Source organism: Rhinoraja longicauda, chromosome 31 (assembly GCF_053455715.1).
Source record: "Rhinoraja longicauda isolate Sanriku21f chromosome 31, sRhiLon1.1, whole genome shotgun sequence".
NCBI classification, from domain to species: Eukaryota; Metazoa; Chordata; class Chondrichthyes; order Rajiformes; family Arhynchobatidae; genus Rhinoraja; species Rhinoraja longicauda.
Genome location: NC_135983.1, coordinates 29981401 through 30002467, shown reverse-complemented (window position 1 = coordinate 30002467; position 21067 = coordinate 29981401). Strand labels below are relative to the sequence as shown.

Genomic DNA, 21067 nt, shown 5'->3' with positions numbered 1-21067 from the left:
TAGTGAAGGGAAATTAGGGGGGTATGTGAGGGGAAGTTTAGGGATGGGGCCAGGGACCTGGAGAGGGGATTGGGGAAAGAAGAGTGGTGTTGGGAGCAGAAGAGAGCGAGTGAGGGGAGGGGGGGGCAAGGGAGGTGAGACTACAGCCAGGGAGGGAGGAGATGGGGAGGGAGGGAGGAGATGGGGAGGGTGGGGGAATGTATTCTAGGTTAGGGCTTCAATGGGAGGGGTTGGGGTTGCTTGATGTGACAATGCCTCAGGAATGTATCACGTGAAGAGATGCTGACCTTTAACCCTCTGGGGCAGTGGGTCACGCACTGACCTTTACCCTCTGGGGCAGTGGGTCATGCACTGACCTTTCACCCTCTGGGGCAGTGGGTCATGCACTGATCTATTATTGTGCCCCCATACCCATTCCTGATTGACCCTGACCCCTCTCCTGACCCAGCGCTGGGCATCACCAGTGCTGGATGTGCGGACCTGTGAGTCCAGCAGCTCCTCCGTGAGGCAGAGTGGTGGATCTGAATTTGCCGACGTTGCTTTTAGTCATTAAAGCCAGTGCTCTTGTTCAGTCCCCCACACCCCGTCTGTGTCTGGTACAGTGGACAAACGTTAGCTCATGTTCACGGGGAAATGTTGATCAAAGAACCAAATTGTAAACTAGAATGTCACCCACACCTGGATGATCGCAAGTGTTGAACATCAGGGATGGAGGAGTGTCTTAGAGAAATAGTATGACAGAGAAAACAGATCATTTATTTTAGCAAAATTTAAAGCATTACAAAATTTAAGAAGATAAATATATAAAGAGTGATTTCCGTCAGTGATCTCTCCATGTCTGGCCGAGAAGGCCCATCTTCACCAACCAGACAAGCAGAACAATCACAGGCGAGGCTGTTTGAGACCATTTAAATAATGAGACTGGATAATATTTGTAAACAGTAAATAACCTGTTGCCCAGGAACAGTCATGGTGATAACATTGGATGAGCGTTTGTCAGCGCTGGGCCTGTACTGGGCCTGTACTCACTGGGCCTGTGCTCGCTGAGCCTGTACTCGCTGGGCCTGTGCTCGCTGGGCCTGTAGTGGACCTGTGCTCGCTGGGCCTGTGCTCGCTGGGCCTGTGCTCGCTGGGCCTGTACTCACTGGGCCTGTGCTCGCTGGGCCTGTACTGGACCTGTGCTGGACCTGTGTTCGCTGGGCCTGTACTGGGTCTGTACTCACTGGGCCTGTACTGGGCCTGTGCTCGCTGGGCCTGTGCTCACTGGGCCTGTACTGGGCCTGTGCTCGCTGGGCCTGTACTCACTGGGCCTGTACTCACTGGGCCTATGCTCACTGGGCTTGTGCTCACTGGGCCTGTGCTCGCTGGGCCTGTACTGGGCCTGTACTCGCTGGGCCTTTACTCACCGGGCCTGTACTGGGCCTGTGCTCGCTGGGCCTGTACTCACTGAGCCTGTGCTCGCTGGGCCTGTACTCATGGGGCCTGTACTCACCGGGCCTGCACTCGCTGGAGTTTAGAAGAATGAGGGGGGACCTCTTTGAAACATACAGAATAGTGAGCGGCCTGGATAGAGTGGATGTGGAGAGGATGTTTCCACTAGTGGGAGAGTCTAGGACCAGAGGACGCAGTCTCTGAATTAAAGGACATTCCTTTAGGAAGGAGATGAGGAGGAATTTCTTTAGCCAGAGGGTGGTGAATCTGTGGGATTCATTGCCACAGACGGCTGTGAGGGCTATCAGTGGATATTTGTAAGGCAGAGATAGATAGATTCTTGATTAGTACAGGTGTCATGGGGTTATAGGGAGAAGGCAGGAGAATGGGGTTGGGAGGGAGAGATAGATCAGCCATGATTGAATGGCTGAGTAGACCTGATGAGCCGAATGGCTTAATTCTGCTCCTATCACTTATCACCTTCTAACTTTAAAACCTGGTCTCTATATTGTCCAGTGTGCTGATGTTGCAAATCAGTGTCTTAAACCTAAATAACAAGGCGTCAGGTGGATATTGTGGGCGATTGCTTAGTGTTGGTGCAAAGGCAAATTTAAATGTTAGACAGTCGATAAGCAATGGCAATCATTCACAGGGATATCTGGATCTCATCGGTCAATTGTGCCGAGGAAACCTCCCTTTAGGCAGTGGGTGACCCTGGGCAGTGGTCAGTGTGTGACCCTGGGCAATGGTCAGTGTGTGACCATGGGCAGTGGTCAGTGTGTGACCCTGGGCAGTGGCCAGTGGGTGACCCTGGGCAATGGTCAGTGTGTGACCCTGGGCAATGGTCAGTGTGTGACCATGGGCAGTGGTCAGTGTGTGACCCTGGGCAGTGGCCAGTGGGTGACCCTGACCAGTGGGCAGTGGGTGACCCAGTGGTCAGTGTGTGACCATAGGAAGTGGGCAGCGGGTGACTCAGGGCACATTAAAACAGTTATAGATTTTTTAAGTGTTGCCAGTGAGTCAGGCGTGAAACAGCGTAGAAACATTTGTCACACAGTTGGATGTGTAGGAAGGATCTGATCGTGGATCCATTCAGTTCTTGCTGCTTGCTGCATGGCATGACTGCTGTAATGTGGCAGCAGAAAGTCTGGAACTGTGGGATGCTCGCCTCAGCTCTGTTGCAACACACCTGATGGGTGTTTGAAGCCATGAAAAGGGAGCACAGAGAGATGTGGGACGTGGGGAGGCAGTGTGAAGCTGATCACATTTAACAACATGTATGGACGTCAATATGCATGTGATAAATGTGCCTATGAAAGGTTGTTTCAGAAAATGAGGCCTTTGTCATAGGAAACGTGAACCAAGAGACGGGGTTGTGAAAAGATAGAGGCAGGCAGAATAACTAGCGCTACTCGTAGGTTAAAGTGGGTCTGCCAATGCTGTTCCTGCCTGGGAGTGTGTAGTGGGACAGTGTAGAAGGAGGTTCACTCTGTCTACCCAGTGCTGTCCCTGCCCTGGGAGTGTGTAGTGGGACAGTGTAGAGGGAGGTTCAATCTGTCTACCCAGTGCTGTTCCTGCCTGGGAGTGTGTGGTGGGACAGTGTAGAGGGAGGTTCACTCTGTGCCTAACCGGAATTATTTGAATGCACAGTCGAGACTTTAAACTAAATTTCCTGCATTACATTATTGTGCTTCACTGGCTGTGCCATATTTTAGATAATTTTAGATAATACATTAAGCCTGGACCATCCATGTTCCCATGAGCCTATTTGGAAGCAGGAATTGTAGCAAAGTATTTTAGCTAATGGAGAGAGGCTGCAGCATTGGGGGGTGGATGGGCTGTCACACGATTCACAAATGGCCAGTGAGCAGTTATAGCATCAATTAGGAAAGTTTCAGAACGTTGGACATTATGAGGGGAATTGAATACAGAGTAGGGAGCTTATAATGCTGTTGCAAAGGCCACTGGGAGTTCTGTGCACAGTATTGCTGTCTCTTTTTAAGGAACGGCATTAATGCTGTGGAAGCAGTTCAAGAAGAGTGGATACACGAGACTGCAGATGTTGGAGCCTTGAGCATTAAACAAACTGCTGGAGTAACTCAGCGGGTCAGGCAGCATCTGTGGAGGGAAGTAGACACACCTCGCTCTGGGTCGCAACCCTTCCTGACCTGGACCATCACCTGTTCAGTTCCTCCACAGATGCTGCCTGACCTGCTGAGTTACTCCAGCAGTTGTTTTTTTTACTAGACCAGTCTTGGGATGTTAACCAACCTCTGTCTGCACATGATCCACATCTCATATTCTGAGGAAAGGTTGGACCCACTGGGGTTCACGAGAGTGAGAGGGGCATTGGCAGGGTGGGTGTGTGTCCTCTAGGGGGGAAAGATACCTGGAGTAGAAAGGAATCAACGGTGAGATTACAACTCTGCCACAATCGTATTAACTGGTGGAGCAGCATCAGGGGACGGAAGGCCCCCATTTACTCCAATTTCATAATTTGAAAAAGAGCAAGAAAATTCCCGTAGGACACAAAGTGCTGTTGTAACTCAGCTGGTCAGGTTAGGACCAAAAACGTCAGCAATCCATGTTCTCCAGAGATGCTGCCTGACCCGCTGAGTTACTCCAGCACTCTGTGAAACGTCACCTGTCCACGTTCTCTATTAAACTGTAAGATGCTTCTATCTCAGAGGGCTTTGGTTGGATGGAGGGGCTTTGGAAACTCCTGTGAACCTGAAAGGGGTTATGGAAATTCTGGGAGATTTGCTCTATTTACCCCTGGGAGTGTGTGATGGGATAGTGTCGAGGGAGTGTCACTCTGACTAACCCATGGTGGCTGCGGTGGGGAGTGGTGACCCTGAAAGTAAGGCTCCGCAATAATCTACAACAGTCAGTGGTCTGATGTAAAACTCAGCCCGTTGCCCCTCTGCACCCCACTCCCTATGTCTTTCCACCTCTCTCCCTGTCCCTACATCCTCCCTATCACTTTCCTCCATCTCCTTCCCAGCTTCCTATTTCCAGCTCTCAATATCTTTCACCCTCCATATCTCCCAATTCTTTCCAGTCCCCGTCCCCCCCCCCCCCCCCCCAGCGCTCCTTTCTCCTCCCCTCACTCCCCTCCCTTCACTCCCCTCCCCTCACTCTCCTCCCCTCCCCCCGCTCACTCCGCTCCCAGGACCCAGACGGCTTCTCCTCCCGTCCCATAGGATCTTCGATCTCTGTTTTTAACTTCGTGATCTTCCGCTTCAGTTGTTTCTGGGCTGTTCTCGTGATGTTGTGTCAGATGATCGGTATAAATGACTGCAAATGTTGCCTCTTGGGATGTACTGAATGTATCGCAGACCTGGGGGAATGTTCCAAACTGACCAGAATCTCAGCTGGAGCTGTGTCTAAACGACCTTTGTTTCTGTTAAGGTCATGTTCCAGTCCTAGATTAGAGACGTAAAATCTACCAGGGTCCATGGCCACTGGAATCAGCCAGTTATTGTGCTGTAGTCAGCAAAGAACGTTCTGGTGAAATCCGCCTGTGATCATGAATGTAACACGAGCAGCTCCCGGGTTGAAGTGGAGTGGGTCTCGACCCGAAACGTCACCCATTCCCTCTCTCCTAGATGCTGCCTGACCTGCTGAGTTACTCCAGCATTTTGTGATGAAGTGATTGCCCTGGGCTGGCTGGTCTGGATCTGCTCCGGTTTTGTCCCGGCCCGGCCCTGATTCTGGTCCTGATTCCGTTCCAGGTCTGATCGTGGGCGTTTCTTGTCTTTTGCTCGTCATAACTTTCAGGATCACTGTAGTTTGTGAATATTGTGAGAGCAGAGATTAAAATAAACGACACTTTTGATTGTTGGACCTGTCAGGCTGCCTGTGTGGAGCGTGCACACGCATGTGTGCGCGTGTAAGTGTGCACACTCGTGTGTAAGTACATGTACATAGTGTAAGTGTGCGAGGACACTGTGCCCAGGGGGCTGGCTCTGTGACAGCAGGAGGCCCAGCACTGACAGGGGAGAGTGGGGGAGGCCTGAGGGTGGGGGAGGGGTGGGGATGAGGGTTGGGGGAGGGCTGAGGGTGGGGGAGGGTTGGGGTGGGGAGGGCTGCGGGTGAGAGTGGGGGAGGGCTGAGGGGGAGGGATAGGGGAGGGTTGGGGGTGGGGGAGGGGAATGCAGGAATTATTTGTACTTAGAGGAGTCACTATTCATATGACTAGCACAGTACGAATATTGATTTCACTAACTTGAAATAATCCCTGCATTCCCTCTCTCCATCCACCCCCCCGCGCTGCTCACACACCAGCTTTTTGTTCTCACCTAACCACAGCTTACATCGGCCCGCTTCCTTTATCATTGTTACTTGTTGCATATCTTTCATTCATTTATCTCTCTACATCATCATCTACATCTCTCGTTTCCCTTTCCCGTGACTTTCAGTCTGAAGAAGGGTCTCGACCCGAAATGTTACCCATTCCTTCTCTCTAGATAGGCTGACTGTCCGCTGAGTTACTCCAGGATTTTGTGTCTATGATCAATGTAAACCAGCATCTGTAGTTCCTTCCTCACACAATAACTTCTCCTCACTCAGCTGCCAGTCTGCAAATGTTGGCACACTCACACTCACACTCACACACACACACACACACACACACACACACACACTCACACACACTCGTACACACACTCACACACACACACACTCGTACACACACACACACTCACACACTCGTACACACACACTCTCATGCGCGCTCACACACACACACACACACACACTCACTCACACACACACACACACACACACTCTCACACACACACACTCACACACACTCACTCACACACACTCACTCACACACACACACACTCACTCTTTCTCCCCTCCTCACCTCCTCTCCCTCTAACACTCTCCATCTAATTTCTCGGTCTCCGGCCATCTCTCTTGTCTCATCTTGTTTCCATGTCTCTGCCTCCATTCTTGTTGGTGTCTTTTACTCACTGCCGTTTCCTGTCTGTATATTTGCCCACCCTGTTGCCAGCTCCATCAGGGTGGGCAAATATACCCACCCTGGGTCCCCACGTCCCCCTCTCCTCCCCTCTCCCCTTCCCCCTCTCCTCCCCTCCCCCTCTCCTCCCTCTCCCCCTCTCCACTTCCCCCTCCCCTCTCCCCCTCCCTCTTCCTCTCCCCCTCCCGCTTCCTCTCCCCCTTCCTCTCCCCTCCCCCTTCCCCTCCCCCTTCCTCTCCCCTGCCCTTCTCCCCTCCCCTTCTCCCTCTCCCCGTCTCCCTCTTCCTCTCTTTCAATCTATCTTGCTCTCTCTAAGTCTGCGCTTCATCCTTGTGTGCATCCATCTATGTCTCTGCCCTCTCTCTCATTCTCTCCTATGTATCTCTTTCTTTCTGACTCTCTATCTCTCCCCTTCCCCCTCTCTCTTTCTCCATTCTCTCCCCATATATTTCTCTGGTTATTTCTCCCTCCTCTTCCAGGGGCAGTAACAAGTCCATCTTCTGACCAACAGTGTGGCAATTGTGGTAATATCATTACATGGTGGAAACATACTTTGACAAAGTAATGTTGATCGTGAGAGGAACCACTTCAGGAACCACTGGATTTCCGCCCAGACAAGTGTAAGGTCATCCTTAGAGTATTGGATGAATGCAGGAAGAGTGCGTCTCCAGGGAGACTTGGTCCATCTCGATAGATCCTTAAAACATCATCAAATACCTGGCAGTGTGCCAACCGTTGCAGACTGGCAGCTAAGTGAGGAGAGGTTATTGTGTGGGGAAGGAACTGCAGATGCTGGTTTACATCGATCATAGACACAAAAATGCTGGAGTAACTCAGTGGACAGGCAGTATCTCTGGAGAGAAGGAATGGGTGACGTTTTGGGTTGAGACCCTTCAGACTGAAGAAGGGTGACATTTTGTGTCTATCTTCAAGGTTATTGTGTGGTGTGGTCAGGCACTGCCGTGTTAGTCCGGGACCTCTGTCAGGTGTTGCCCTGTCAACGTAACGGCTGGTGGGTGGATTCTAGGGAGATGAGGGAATGTGAGTGGTGGGTGTTGAACCCACTGCCCCAGAGAGTTGGTGGAGGCAGAACCCCCAGTCATGGGTAGTGGTGCCATGGGAGAGTAGTGGGCTGGACCAGTGGGGGGGGGGGGGCTGGTGGAGGCAGAACCCCCAGTCATGGCTAGTGGTTCCATGGGAGAGTAGTGGGCTGGACCAGTGGGGGGGGGGGGGGGGCTGGTGGAGGCAGAACCCCCAGTCATGGCTAGTGGTGCCATGGGAGAGTAGTGGGCTGGACCAGTGAGGGGGGGGGGCTGGTGGAGGCAGAACCCCCAGTCATGGGTAGTGGTGCCATGGGAGAGTAGTGGGCTGGACCAGTGGGGGGGGGGGGGGGGGCTGCCATTAGTCTGGGGAACTCGATGATGGGCCAAATGGTTCAATGACATGAGAAAAAGACAGGTACATGGATCAGGCACGATCTCATCCAACAGCAGGCAGCTCTGAGAATCTAAACAGCTCGTTCTCTCTCACTCTCCTCTCTTCATCTTTCTATCTCAATCTATCGCTCTTTCTGTGCACACATTCACATCACTCTCTCCATCTCTTTGTTCATTCGTTCTCTTGCCCTGGAGAAGGCTGGTGTACACACAGGTCTGCACACAAAGGATGCAGTAGGGAGATGCTGGGAGACGTGTTGGAACATAAGCAATGGAGTTAGATAGATTGCCAACACTCCATAGATTTATAACTATTAAAGAACTTAAAATACCTTTCTCCACCTAAGATGATAACAAACAAGTTAAAGAGCTCAGTCGCAAAATGCTGGAGTAACTCAGCGGTACAGGCAACATCTCTGGAGAGAGGGAATGGGTGACGTTTCGGGTCGAGACCCTTCTTCAGACTCAGTCCAGTCTGAAGAAGGGTCACGACCTGAAACATAACCAATTTGAGCCTGAAGAAGGGTCTCGACCCGAAACGTCACCTAATCCTTCTCTCCAGAGATGCTGCCTGTCCCGCTGAGTTACTCCAGCATTTTGTGTCTATCTTCGATTTAAACCAGCATCTGCAGTTCTTTCCTACACAAGTTAAAGAGCTTGTTCACCATTCATTTGTTATGAATCATAATTAGCTTTTGCAGATAATTAACCCATGAACAAGTTTAAACAGCTTTTTCCCCATCCTGCAGATTTGTAACTGATAAATGACAAATCCTTGGTCTCCCACAGACTTGCGATTAGTAAACAAGATACACAGCTTTCACCTAATCCATGGATACAATCTAAATATATTTCCCTCGTAGATTTATAACTCGCTAATAGACTTCACTTGTGGATTTATCAAAAGGAAACAAGATAAATTGCCTTCACCCGCCGTGCTGTAACTCTGTTTACAAGTTTGCAGGGCACAGCGCTGGAGTGGGAAACATCTCAAACAATGCATGAGTGTGGGAAGGAAGTAGGAAGCTTAGTAATATAGTGTGAAGACAACTTTTCCCTCAGTCAACAGGGCAAAGGAGCTAGTTGTGGACGAGGTGGTGTACACACCCCTGTCAGGTAACGGTACCAAAGTGGAAGTGGTCGAGAACATCAAGTTCCTTGGTGTAAGTATCAGTAACAATTCATTCGGGACCAACCAGCTTGAAGCTACAGCTACCAATGGCTCTATTTCCTCATAAGACTAAGGAAGTTTCGCATGTGTCAAACAATGCTTACCAACTTCATAAGTTCATGTCGTAGGAGCAGAATTAAGCTATTCAGCCCATTGAATCTACTCCGCCATTCAATCGTGGGTGATCCATCTTGCTCTCTCAACCCCATTCTCCTGCCTTCTCCCCGTGACTTTTGACACCTTTACTAATCAAGAATCTCAATCTCCGTGTGAAAACTTCCACAGATGTACTATAGAATGCATCCTATTACAATGCATCACAACTTAGAAACATAGAAAATAGGTGCAGGGGGAGGCAATTTGGCCCTTCGAGCCAGCACCGCCATTTATTTTCAAATGTTCCGTGATCACTTTCCAATGTTCTATAGATTCAGGATCAGTTCCTGTGGATTGGAGGGTAGCTAATGTTATCCCACTTTTTAAGAAAGGAGGGAGAGAGAAAACAGGAAATTATAGACCAGTTAGTCTGACATCAGTGGTGGGGAAGATGCTAGAGTCAATTATAAAAGACAAAATTGCGGAGCATTTGGATAGCAGTAACAGGATTGTTCCGAGTCAGCATGGATTTACGAAGGGGAAATCATGCTTGACTAATCTTCTGGAATTTTTTGAGAAAGTTACTAGGAAAATGGACAGGGGAGAGCCGGTGGATGTGGTGTGCCTTGACTTTCAGAAAGCCATCGACAAGGTCCCACATAGGAGATTAGTGTGCAATCATGGTATTGGGGGTAGGGTGCTGACATGGATAGAAAATTGGTTGGCAGACAGAAGGCAAACAGTGGGGATAAATGGGTCCCTTTCAGAATGGCAGGCAGTGACTAGTGGGGTACCGCAAGGCTTGGTGCTGGGACCGCAGCTATTTACAAAATACATCAATGACTTGGATGAAGGGATTAAAAGTAACATTAGCAAATTTGCAAATGACACAAAACTGGGTGGCAGTGTCAACTGTGAGGAAGATGCTATGAGGTTGCAGGGTAACTTGGACAGGCTGTGTGAGTGGGCGGATGCATGGCAGATGCAGTTTAATGTGGATAAGTGTGAGGTTATCCACTTTGGTGGTAAGAATACGAAGGCAGATTATTATCTGAATGGTGTCAAGTTAGGAAAAGGGGACGTACAACGAGATCTGGGTGTCCTAGTGCATCAGTCACTGAAAGGAAGCATGCAGGTACAGCAGGCAGTGAAGAAACTCAATGGAATGTTGGCCTTCATAACAAGAGGAGTTGAGTATAGGAGCAAAGAGGTCCTTCTACAGTTGTACAGGGCCCTAGTGAGACCGCACCTGGAGTACTGTGTGCAGTTTTGGTCTCCAAATTTGAGGAAGGACATTCTTGCTATTGAGGGCGTGCAGCGTAGGTTCACTAGGTTAATTCCCGGAATGGCGGGACTGTCGTATGTTGAAAGACTGGAGCGACTAGGCTTGTATACACTGGAATTTAGAAGGATGAGAGGGGATCTTATTAAAACATATAAGATTATTAAGGGGTTAGACACGTTAGAGGCAGGAAACATGTTCCCAATGTTGGGGGAGTCCAGAATCAGGGGCCACAGTTTAAGAATAAGGGGTAGGCCATTTAGAACAGAGATGAGGAAAAACTTTTTCAGTCAGAGAGTTGTAAATCTGTGGCATTCTCTGTCTCAGAAGGCAATGGAAGTCAGTTCTCTGAATGCTTTCAAGAGAGAGCTAGATAGAGCTCTTAAGGATAGCGGAGTCAGGGGGTATGGGGAGAAGGCAGGAACGGGGAACTGATTGAGAATGATCAGCCATGATCACATTGAATGGTGGTGCTGGCTCGAAGGGCCGAATGGCCTACTCCAGCACCTATTGTCTATGGTCTATTGTCATTGTGATCATGGCTGATCATCCACAATCAATAACCTGTGCCTGCCTTTTCCCCATATCCCTTGATTCCACTCGCCCCTAGATTTGGCCTCAGCTCTGCCCACGAACGAGTTGTGGAAGGAGCCCAGTCCATCACACAAACTATCTTTCCCCTGATTGACTCCATCTACACTTCATGCTGCCTCGAGAAAGCAGCCAATATAATAAATCAAGGACCTTTTTCAACCCAGCCATTCCTTCTTCTCCCATCGGGCAGAAGATGTAAAAGCTTGCTGACATTTACCACCAGGCTCAGCAACTACTTCGTCCCATCTGTCCTCAGACTGCTGAACGGTCCTCCCATAGCTAGTGTAGTCTCATCTCCCAATCTTCTTCACTGCAAGCCTTGCATTTCTTAATCTGGGTTTCTCTGTGGCTGTAATACTATATTCTGCTCTCTGGTATTTTTCTATTTGCATTAACTGCTGTACTCGTGTATGGCTTGTTGTGCTCCTGTGTTTAGTTTGTTGTCACATGTACTGAGGTACAGTGAAAAGCTCTTGTTGCGTGCTAACCAGTGTAGTATGATTCATATAGTCAATAGACTATAAGGGATAGCACATAGACAAAGATTTCATGACAAATCCGCGCACGTGACAATACACCAATAGAGAAAATATTCACATTGGTGCCCCTGAGAACTACTGGAACAACTCCCGAACGTTATAGACCATAGACAATAGGTGCAGGAGTAGGCCATTTGGCCCTTCGAGCCAGCACCACCATTCAATGTGATCGTTGGCAAATGATGGCAGCGCACTGGGCCCTCACTAACCTCATCTCCACTTCACCAAGTCTGAGATGTGGACCACACCCAGTCAATGGAACAGCATCCAGCTCTGTCTCTGCAGGAGGTTCTCAGGGAGACACGGGAAACAATTCAGTCTGTTGAAGAAGAGCGATGTTTACATTGATTCCTGGGTAGCTCTAGCCCACGGCTTGTCAAGATGAAGCTTTAGGGTTGGGTTAGTGAGTCTTTGGGAGAGAGCTCCTACAGTACATGGACGTGTCCGCCGGTAGTAAGGAGGTGAGGAGATCCAGCCCCACCTACTCCGCCTCTTCCCCTCCTTCCCCAACTCCCACACCTCTCTCCCTCTTCCAACCCAACCCCCTCCCTCCCTCCCCCAAACACCTCTCACGCATCAACAAATAGGTTGCAGACACAAGCAACCGCAGATGCTGGTTTACAACAACACGACACGTGGCTCTGGAGTAACTCAGCAAATAGATTTTCCCTGAAGGTTTGCAACTAGTAAACAAGATTACAAATGTTTTTGTAAAACTCAGCTTGTCCTGGGTCACTTGCAGCTGGATTAATGTTTCCCAGAGATGCTGCCTGACCCGCTGAGTTACTCCAGCACTCTGTGAAACGTTACCTATCCATGTTCTCCACAGATGCTGCCTGACCCGCTGAGTTACTCCAGCACTCTGTGTCTATCTTTGCGCCATCTCAAGGTCTGCTTCCTCTTCCAGGTACAAACACCCACTCCGCGCCCTTCTGGCTCCACCTGCCACCCTCCCCCTCTCTCTCCCCTTTACCCCTCTCCCCACCCCACCCCCGTCCCCCCGCTCTCTCCCCTTTCCCCCTCTCTCTCCCCTTTCCTCCTCTCCCCACCCCACCCCCGTCCCCCTCTCTCTCCCCTTTCCCCCTCTCCCCACCCCCATCTCTCTCCCCCCCCCCTTTCCACGCTGTATCTATAAACTGCAAATTAGTGAAGCCTGTTTTGCTCCGTGTGTGCCACCAATGTCCAGGAGAGGCAACCCCTCCCTTGGCTCTGGCCCCTTCCATTGGGTTGCTGCTGATTCCAGGTCAACCTCATGCCTGAGGTGCGTACTCGGGGCAAGTTAGGTATAGGAGGGGTGGGGGGGGGGGGGGGGCTCACCCATGGGATGGGGATTGGGGAGGTGTAGGTAGGTTGGGTAGACAGGTGGGATGATAGGTAAGGCTGCAGGGCATTAATGGATTGGTGAGGGGTGATGGGTGGGGAGATGGGTGGGGTAGATGGGATTGGGAGATGGGTGGGAGGTGGGATTGGGTGATAGGTGGGAAGATGGGATTGGGTGATGGGTGGGGTGGGGATGATAGACTGGTAGGTATTGGATAGATGGATGGGGCAGATTGATTGGTGGGATGGAAGCTGGATGGTCTGGTGGAGAGAGGGTGAGTGCAGGGGAACAAGGGAAGGGTAGATGGGTGCAGTGTTGATGTGTAAGGTGATGGAATTGGAATGGATGAGTGGGGATGGGGATAGGCAGTGGTGGAAGGTGAGGAATGGGGAGGGGGTGGTGATGGGACAAGGCAGGTTGGAGGTGAAAGGTACAGGGAGCGCGGGCACGGGGAGCGCGGGCACCTTTGGGTGGGGAGCACCTTTGGGTGGGGAGCACCTTTGGGTGGGGGCTGAGCAGGGTGCGGGTTAATGAGGTCGGGTGGTCGGGAGAGTTGGCATGAAATGACCGGGGACGCGCCACGTCTCGGAAACGCGCACGTTGGACTGGGGCTGACGGGACCGCGCTCGCTGACGCAGGCCCGGGCGCGCGCACGCTGGCGCAGGGCCGGGAGCGCGCACGCTGACGCTGGACTGGGAGCGCGCACGCTAAAGCAGGCCCGGGAGCGCGCACGCCGGAGACAAGATGGCGGCGGCGCTGGCGCGAGTTCCCGCGGTTGTGATCGACCCGAGCGGCGTCTTCAAATACGTGCTGATCCGGGTCGGGCAGGATGGCGGCTCCGAGAGGGACGTGGTGCGGGGGTGGGCGGCCGCCGAGTACCACGGTAACCGGGGATGGAGGGAAGGGGGGCGGTGAGGGAGAGGGGAGAGAAGGGAAGAGGGGAGGGGAGGGGAGGGGAGGGGAGGGGAGGGAGGGGGGGAGGGAGGGGGGGGGGGGGAGGGAGGAGGGGGAGGGAGGGGGGAGGGAGGAGGGGGAGGGAGGGGGGAGGGAGGAGGGGGAGGGAGGGGGGAGGGAGGAGGGAGGGGGGAGGGAGGGGGGAGGGAGGAGGGGGAGGGAGGGGGGAGGGAGGAGGGGGAGGGAGGGGGAGGGGGAGGGAGGAGGGGGAGGGAGGAGGGGGGAGGGAGGGAGGAGGGAGGAGGGGGAGGGAGGAGGGGGAGGGGGAGGGAGGGAGGAGGGGGAGGGAGGGAGGAGGGGGAGGGAGGGAGGAGGGGGGAGGGAGGGAGGGAGGGGGAAGGAGGAGGGGGAGGGAGGGAGGGGGAGGGAGGGGGGAGGGAGGGAGGAGGGGGAGGGGGGGAGGAGGGGGAGGGAGGGGGGAGGTGAGGGAGAGGGGAGAGAAGGGAAGAGGGGAGGGGAGGGAAGAGGGGGAGGGAGGGAGGGGGAGGGAAGAGGGGGAGGGAAGAGGGGGGAGGGAGGGGGGAGGTGAGGGAGAGGGGAGAGAAGGGAAGAGGGGAGGGGAGGGAAGAGGGGGGGAGGGAGGGAGGGAGGGGAGGGAGGGAGGGGAGGGAGGGAGGGAGGGGAGGGTGGGGGAGGGGGGGTGAGGGAGAGGGGGGGGAGGTGTGGGGGAAGTGAGGGGATGGGGTGGGAGGAGGGATACAGAGAGTGGCCTTGCGATTAATATTGGGCATGTTCATTGTACACTGGTTGATCAGATGTCCTTATTGCTGAGTCAGTTGTGTTTCTTTCTGTCACAGCTGATATCTATGACCAGGTGTCGGCAGAGATTGAGCGGCAAGGTCTATACTGTGAGTGCCAGGGCGGGGGCCGTATCAGGCACGATAACCAAGAGAAGAAGATCCATGTGTACGGATACTCCATAGTGAGTGTGGGGTGACAGATTGCTCAGTCCGGTCAGGAGTGAGTGAGTGTGGGGGGACAGATTGCTCAGTCTGGTCAGGAGTGATGCTGTTGGTATTTAGCAGAATGAGGGGGGACCTCATTGTGTGGATGTGTCCACAAGTGGGAGAGCCTAGAACCAGTGGGAAGAGTCTCGGAATAAAAGGATGGGCCTTTGGAACAATGAGGAGAAATGTCATTGCCACAGATGGCTGTGGAGGCCAAATCATTGGGTAAGTCTAAAGCAGAGATTGATAGATTCTTGATAAGTGGGAGCATCAGAATGAACAGGAGCAGAATTAGGCCATTCAGCCCAACAAGTCTTCTCTGCCATTCAATCATGGCTGATCTATCTCTCCCTCCTAACCCCATTCTCCTGCCTTCTCCCCATAACCCCTGATACCTGCACTAATCAAGAATCTATATATCTCTGCCTTAAAAATATCCACTGACTTGGCCTCCACAGAATTCCACAGATTCACTTCCATCTGACTAAAGAAATTTCTCCTCATCTCCTTCTTAAAAGAACATGCTTTAATTCTAAGGCTATGACCTCTAGTCCTAGACTCTCCCACTAGTGGAAACATCCTCTCCACATCCACTCTATTCAAGCCTTTCACTAATCTGTATGCTTCCATGATGTCCCCCCTTATTCTTCTAAACTCCAGCGAGTATAGGCCCAGTGCCAACGAACGCTCATCATAGGTTAAACTACTCATTCCTCGGATCATTCTTGTGAACCTCTTCTGGACCCTCTCCAGAGCCAGCACATCTTTCCTCAGATATGGTGCCCAAAATTGCTGACAATATTCTAAATGCGGCCTTACCAGTGCCTTATAGAGCCTCAACGTTACATCCCTGTTTTTGTATACAAGCCCTCTTGAAATAAATGCTAGCATCGAGTTTGCTTCTTTACTACCGATTTGACTTGCAGATTAACTTTTTAGGAATCCTGCACCAGCACTCCCAAGTCCCTTTGCACCTCCGATTTCTGGATTCTCACCCCATTTAGAAAATAGTCTACGCCTTTATATCATATCATATCATATATATACAGCCGGAAACAGGCCTTTTTTCGGCCCACCAAGTCCATGCCGCCCAGCGATCCCCGTACATTAACACTATCCTACACCCACTAGGGACAATTTTTACATTTACCCAGCCAATTAACCTACATACCTGTACGTCTTTGGAGTGTGGGAGGAAACCGAAGATCTCGGAGAAAACCCACGCAGGTCACGGGGAGAACGTACAAACTCCTTACAGTGCAGCACCCGTAGTCAGGATCGAACCTGAGTCTCCGGCGCTGCATTCGCTGTAAAGCAGCAACTCTACCGCTGCGCTACCGTGCCGCCCTACCAATAAATGCATGACTCCACATTTGCTACACTATTCCATCTGCCACTTCTCTGCCCACTCTCTCAACCTGTCCAAGTCCTTCTGCAGAGTCCCTGCTGTCTCTACAATACCTGTCCCTCCACCTATCATCCGCGAACTTTGACACAAAACCTTCAATCCCCTCTTCCAAATCATTAATACGCAATATGAAGAGTAGCAGCCCCAGAACCGACCCCTGCAGAACCCCAAAGGTTCCGGGGAGAAGGCAGGAGAATGGGGTTGAGAAGGAAAGATAGAGCAGCCACGATTGAATGGCGGAGTAGACTCAAAGGGCCAAATGGCCTAATTCTGCTCCAATCATGGACTTATTCTGGTGTAGGTTCACTAACCCTGAGACAGGAACTCTTCCTTGCAAGATTAACCTGTCAGCGCCTGCAATCTGCCCACTACAATCAGTCTGAAGAAGGGTCCCAACCTAAAACGCCACCTGTCTGTGATCTCCAGAAATGCTGCCAGTCCCGCTGAGTTACTCCAGCACTTTGTGTCTAACCTGTCAGCATCCCTGATTCGGTTCTGTCATCTTTTTCCTTTTCAACTGCGTGGTAAATTGGGCAGTATTGCGGTGCAAGTGGTGACACAGGTGGAGGGTAATAAGGAAGGGGTTTTGCTTGCTTGCCCCCACAGGCAGTAGTATTGAGTGTTAGAGTTGGGATATCATGTTTTAGCTAGAAAACATTGGCACAGTGTATATTGGACAGCTTCCTGCGTGGTTGCAATCAGCCCATTCTCTAGGCTGAGCATTAACCTTGCAATGACCTCCTCCATCTACCCTGCTAACTGCACAATCCTTCTGAGACCATGATATTACTGTTCTCACTTCATTGCAACTTGCATCAGGAAATAAAGCTCGATTCTGATAGGATTAAGTAATTGAACGGGAGAAATAGGATGAGAAGTTGTTAACGTCACGAAGCCTGCTGGACTAATCTAGGCCATGTATTAATCGGCTTCAGCTCCATTTATCTGCCCTTTTTACTCATAAGCAATCATCCGTTTACAAGGAATGCCCCTCCAGCGTTTCCTGTCGAAGAGAATGGGAAAGATCCGTAAAAGAAGAAATTCCTCCTTGAGACGCGTACTCTGACACCACGTCTCATTGTTGATTCCCCACTGGAGCAAATGTTTCGCATCTCTCCTGTCAAGCCCTCAGGATCCTACATTTTTAAGGTCAGAAGATCATCCTTTATTTTCCACTGGACTTTGGCAGACCTGTTTAACCTTTACCCCAAACACTCTTTTATCCCAGGAATTAACCTGGTGAATCTTTAAACTGCTTCCATGTAAACACATACCCCCTTAAATGTAGAGACCAAAGCTTCCCCTACAACTCCAGCTATACCTTCACCTGCACCCTTTGATTAGGTTTCCCTGTCCCCATCCCCTGTGTATTAAAGGCTATGCTTTCACCTGCCGTGCTCTCAACCAGTGGTTCCTGCATGCTAGTGTTCTGTCTTTAGTGACAGCCACATCCCTTTACATGTCAGTATTCTCAGAGTCATACAGCCAGGAAACAGGCCCTTTGGCCCATGTCGACCAAGGTGCCCCACCTGCCTGTGTTTGGTCCATATCCCTCTAAACCTTTCCATGTATCTTCTGTAGTCTGTCTCCGCTTTTAATTGGATGTTCTCTTCTTGCCAAAGTGGATAAGCTCATTTCCCCACATCAAACAGCATCTGGCATCTCTTTGCTCGCTTGCAGCCTGGTGCTGTAGGATATGGGCACTTGGCCAATTGCTGCCTTTACCCAAGTGACTGCATTTGTTTATTTCCCCACAGGGCTTTGGCCGGGCTAAGCATGAAACAACGACAGAAATCCTGAGGGCAAAGTACCCAGACTACGCGGTGACCTGGGCAGACGAGGACTACTGAGACGGGCAACGACACTCCACCTCTGGCAGGCACAGCTAGGCTACCCTAGCTGGGCCCGAGGCCCCCTGATGTAACGAATCATTTGTCCAGAGCTTTGTTGGAGCTGTGCTGCCCGTTCAACTGATCATGTCTGCTGTGATCTGTGTTAAACTATCATTGAGCCTTCATGGTGGGACAGATTTACTTTGTTATCAGCGATGAATTTCTGATGCTCACGCATCTTCATTTCCCCCCAACACAGCTCGCCATCTAGCTTGGAGTGTGTGCCGTACTCATTCATCAGCCCAACAGGTTGGAGTTTAACAATGTTCCTTGTATGTGAAAGATTTAATGGATGATAAAATTGAAGTGTTTTAGATGATTTAAAGGCTTAGGAGGGTAAATAGAAACCTTGTGGTGGCAGCGTCCAAATCAAGAGGGGATAACCGGAGGATTGGGGAAAATGTTGGGAAGCGCAAGGGAAAGATGAACTTTCTCCCCTGATGTTTGCTCACTTGAAATATTAAAACTAAATTTGTTCAACCCCTGGGTAAGTGCATTTGTTATAATCCAGGCAGAAACTAATTGAGGGTTCACACACCCAGATGAATGGCCGTCCTCTGTTTCATAACATCAAGAGGATTAGGAGCACAAGTATGCCGATTGGCTCTGCAAGCCTGATCCAATACTCAATGTGATCTTCGCCTCCTGTTCTTGTAATCCTTGATTTTCCAATAGTAGAAAGATCTGTCCACATCAGCCGTGGATATATTCAATAATTCAACCTTTACAGCTCTCTGCATGAGAGAATTATAATGATTCACAATGATCTGAATTGAGAAATTGCTCCTCCACCTAAAATGGCTGGAATGGTACCTCCTTTTTATAGATCGCTCTTGCTTTTATCAACTCTCGTGTTGTAGCCCAACCTGCTCAAACCTTCATCACCAGACGATCTTTCGGAAATCCATTTAATGAGACTGCTTTTCAATGCAGTACGTCCCACTATGTATAAGGAGACAAATGCCATGTGCTGTATTGCCCTTGTGGTCCCACCAAGACCACCCCTTCTTTCCCCATCCATCCACCAAATGCAAGGTCATGCAAGGACACCCAGATCTCTCAGAACATATATTCTGTTGTCTCCATTCAAATAAAATGGTAAACTTGCATTTCCCCACATTTTTCTCTCACAGTTCTCCCCAGCAGCATAGTTAATATAGATTCTAAATATTTGAGGCCCCAGTACTGACGTGGCAGTTTGATGCATTGATCCTGCTCTGTTTCCCGTTGGTTCACTAGTGCTTCACCCTTGGAGATTTATCACTGAGGCCAGGAGTTCTCACCGTGTCGTGTGTGATTCTCAAGTCTGCTCTTTTCCAGCCTGCTCATTACATGATCAAACTTGATCAAATATGATCTCCCTTGCATTGGAGCACTTGACTGCTTGATTCTATTGCTTTTCTAAATACCCTGCTTTTGTCTCCTTAAGATGCCAGCGTTTTATCCAAACTGATGTTGGGTTTACTACATTATTGCCTCCTCCTTCCTTGAACAGAGTGGTTGGGAGGCAGACAGGTGCAGATTTCCAATGCTCCCACCAGTCCACAATTCAAGACATTCTTGAAGAGCACAATCACTGTTCACTGTCTTTGCCACAACTGATTTTCTTTAGGTTTGGACCATCAGCATCTGCATCTGCATCTGCAGTCCCTTGTCTGGACCCCCCCCCCCCCCAGATTGGTCAGCTTCAAGTCTCATCTGTATACTTTTTCTCAAGTGATTGACTTTGTCTCCTGTTTTCCCCCAATGTTCTACTGTGGGCATGGTTCAGTGTGCAGATGCAAAACACATAAATCAAACAAAAGAATAATAATGCAAAACCAATGCCCCCAATTGTAGGTAGTTAGAGCTGATTTGGAGGTTCATGTAGAAGCTGATGGCTCTCGGGAAGAAGCTGCTCCTGAACCTGGACTTTACAGTTTTCAGGGTCCGATAACTTCTTCCTGAAAGCAGGAGCTGTATGGTATTGCATGGCATCAAAGGGCAGATACGAGCGTGGACAGCAGGTTCCCTGGCAGAAAGCAGTGGACTAGCGTGGGCAGCAGGTTGCCTGGATGCCAGAAAGCAGAGTGGCAATAAAGGGGGCTTTTTCTGCTTGGCTGCCAGTAACTAGTGGAGTTCCGCAAGGGTCACTGCTGGGGCCACTACCCTTCATGTTTTTTTAATGATTTGGACAAGGGGATTGAAGGCTTTGTGGCCAAGTTTGCAGATAATATGAAAATAGGTGGAGGGGCAGGTAGTGTAGAGAAACCAGGGACTCTGCAGAAGGACTTGGACAGGTTGGGAGAGTGGGCAGAGAAGTGGCAGATGGTATGTAGTGTAGCAATGAAGCCATGCATTGTGGTAGTAGGAATAAAGGTGTAGACTATTTTCTAAATGGGGAGATAATCCATAAATTGGAGGTGTAAAGAGACTTGGGAATGCTGGTGCAGGATTCCCAAAAAGTTAATCTGCAAGTGAAATCGGTAGTAATGAAGCAAACACATTGCCAGCATTTATTTCCAGAAGGCTAGAATACCAAAACTGATCAAATGGTGAATCCATAAGGCGCTGGTCGGGCCGCATTTCGAGTATTGTGAATAAATTTGGGCACCATATCTGAGGAAAGGTGTGCTGGCTCTGGAGAGGGTCCAGAGGAGGTTTACAAGAATGATCCCAGGAATGAGTGGGTTTACACATGATGAGTGCTTGATGGCACTGGGCCTGTCCTCATTGGAGTTTACAAAATAGTGAAAGGCCTGGATAGAGTGGATGTGGAGAGGATGTTTCCACCAGTGGGAGAGTCTAGGGCCAGAGGTCATAGCCTCAGAATTAAAGGACATTCCTTTAGGAAAGAGATGAGGAGGTATTTCTTTAGTCGTACATTAGGGTTAGGTGGTGAACCTGTGGAATTCTTTGCCGTAGAAGGCTGTGGAGGCCGTCCATGGTTATTTTTAAAGCAGAGATAGATAGATTCTTGATTAGTATGGGTGTCAGAGGTTATGGGGAGAAGACATGAGCCATTGGTTA

At 50.4% G+C, this 21067-nt stretch overlaps 1 protein-coding gene across 1 annotated transcript; it reads left to right on the top strand.

Moving 5' to 3' along the window:
* The first annotated feature begins 13562 nt into the window (after positions 1-13562).
* On the top strand, positions 13563-18529 carry phpt1 (phosphohistidine phosphatase 1). The gene is made up of 3 exons (XM_078426300.1): positions 13563-13740; positions 14609-14733; positions 17924-18529. The coding sequence occupies exons 1-3, from the start codon at positions 13602-13604 to the stop codon at positions 18014-18016; spliced, it is 357 nt and encodes a 118-aa protein (XP_078282426.1). The 5' UTR covers positions 13563-13601; the 3' UTR covers positions 18017-18529.
* The last annotated feature ends 2538 nt before the right edge of the window (positions 18530-21067 follow it).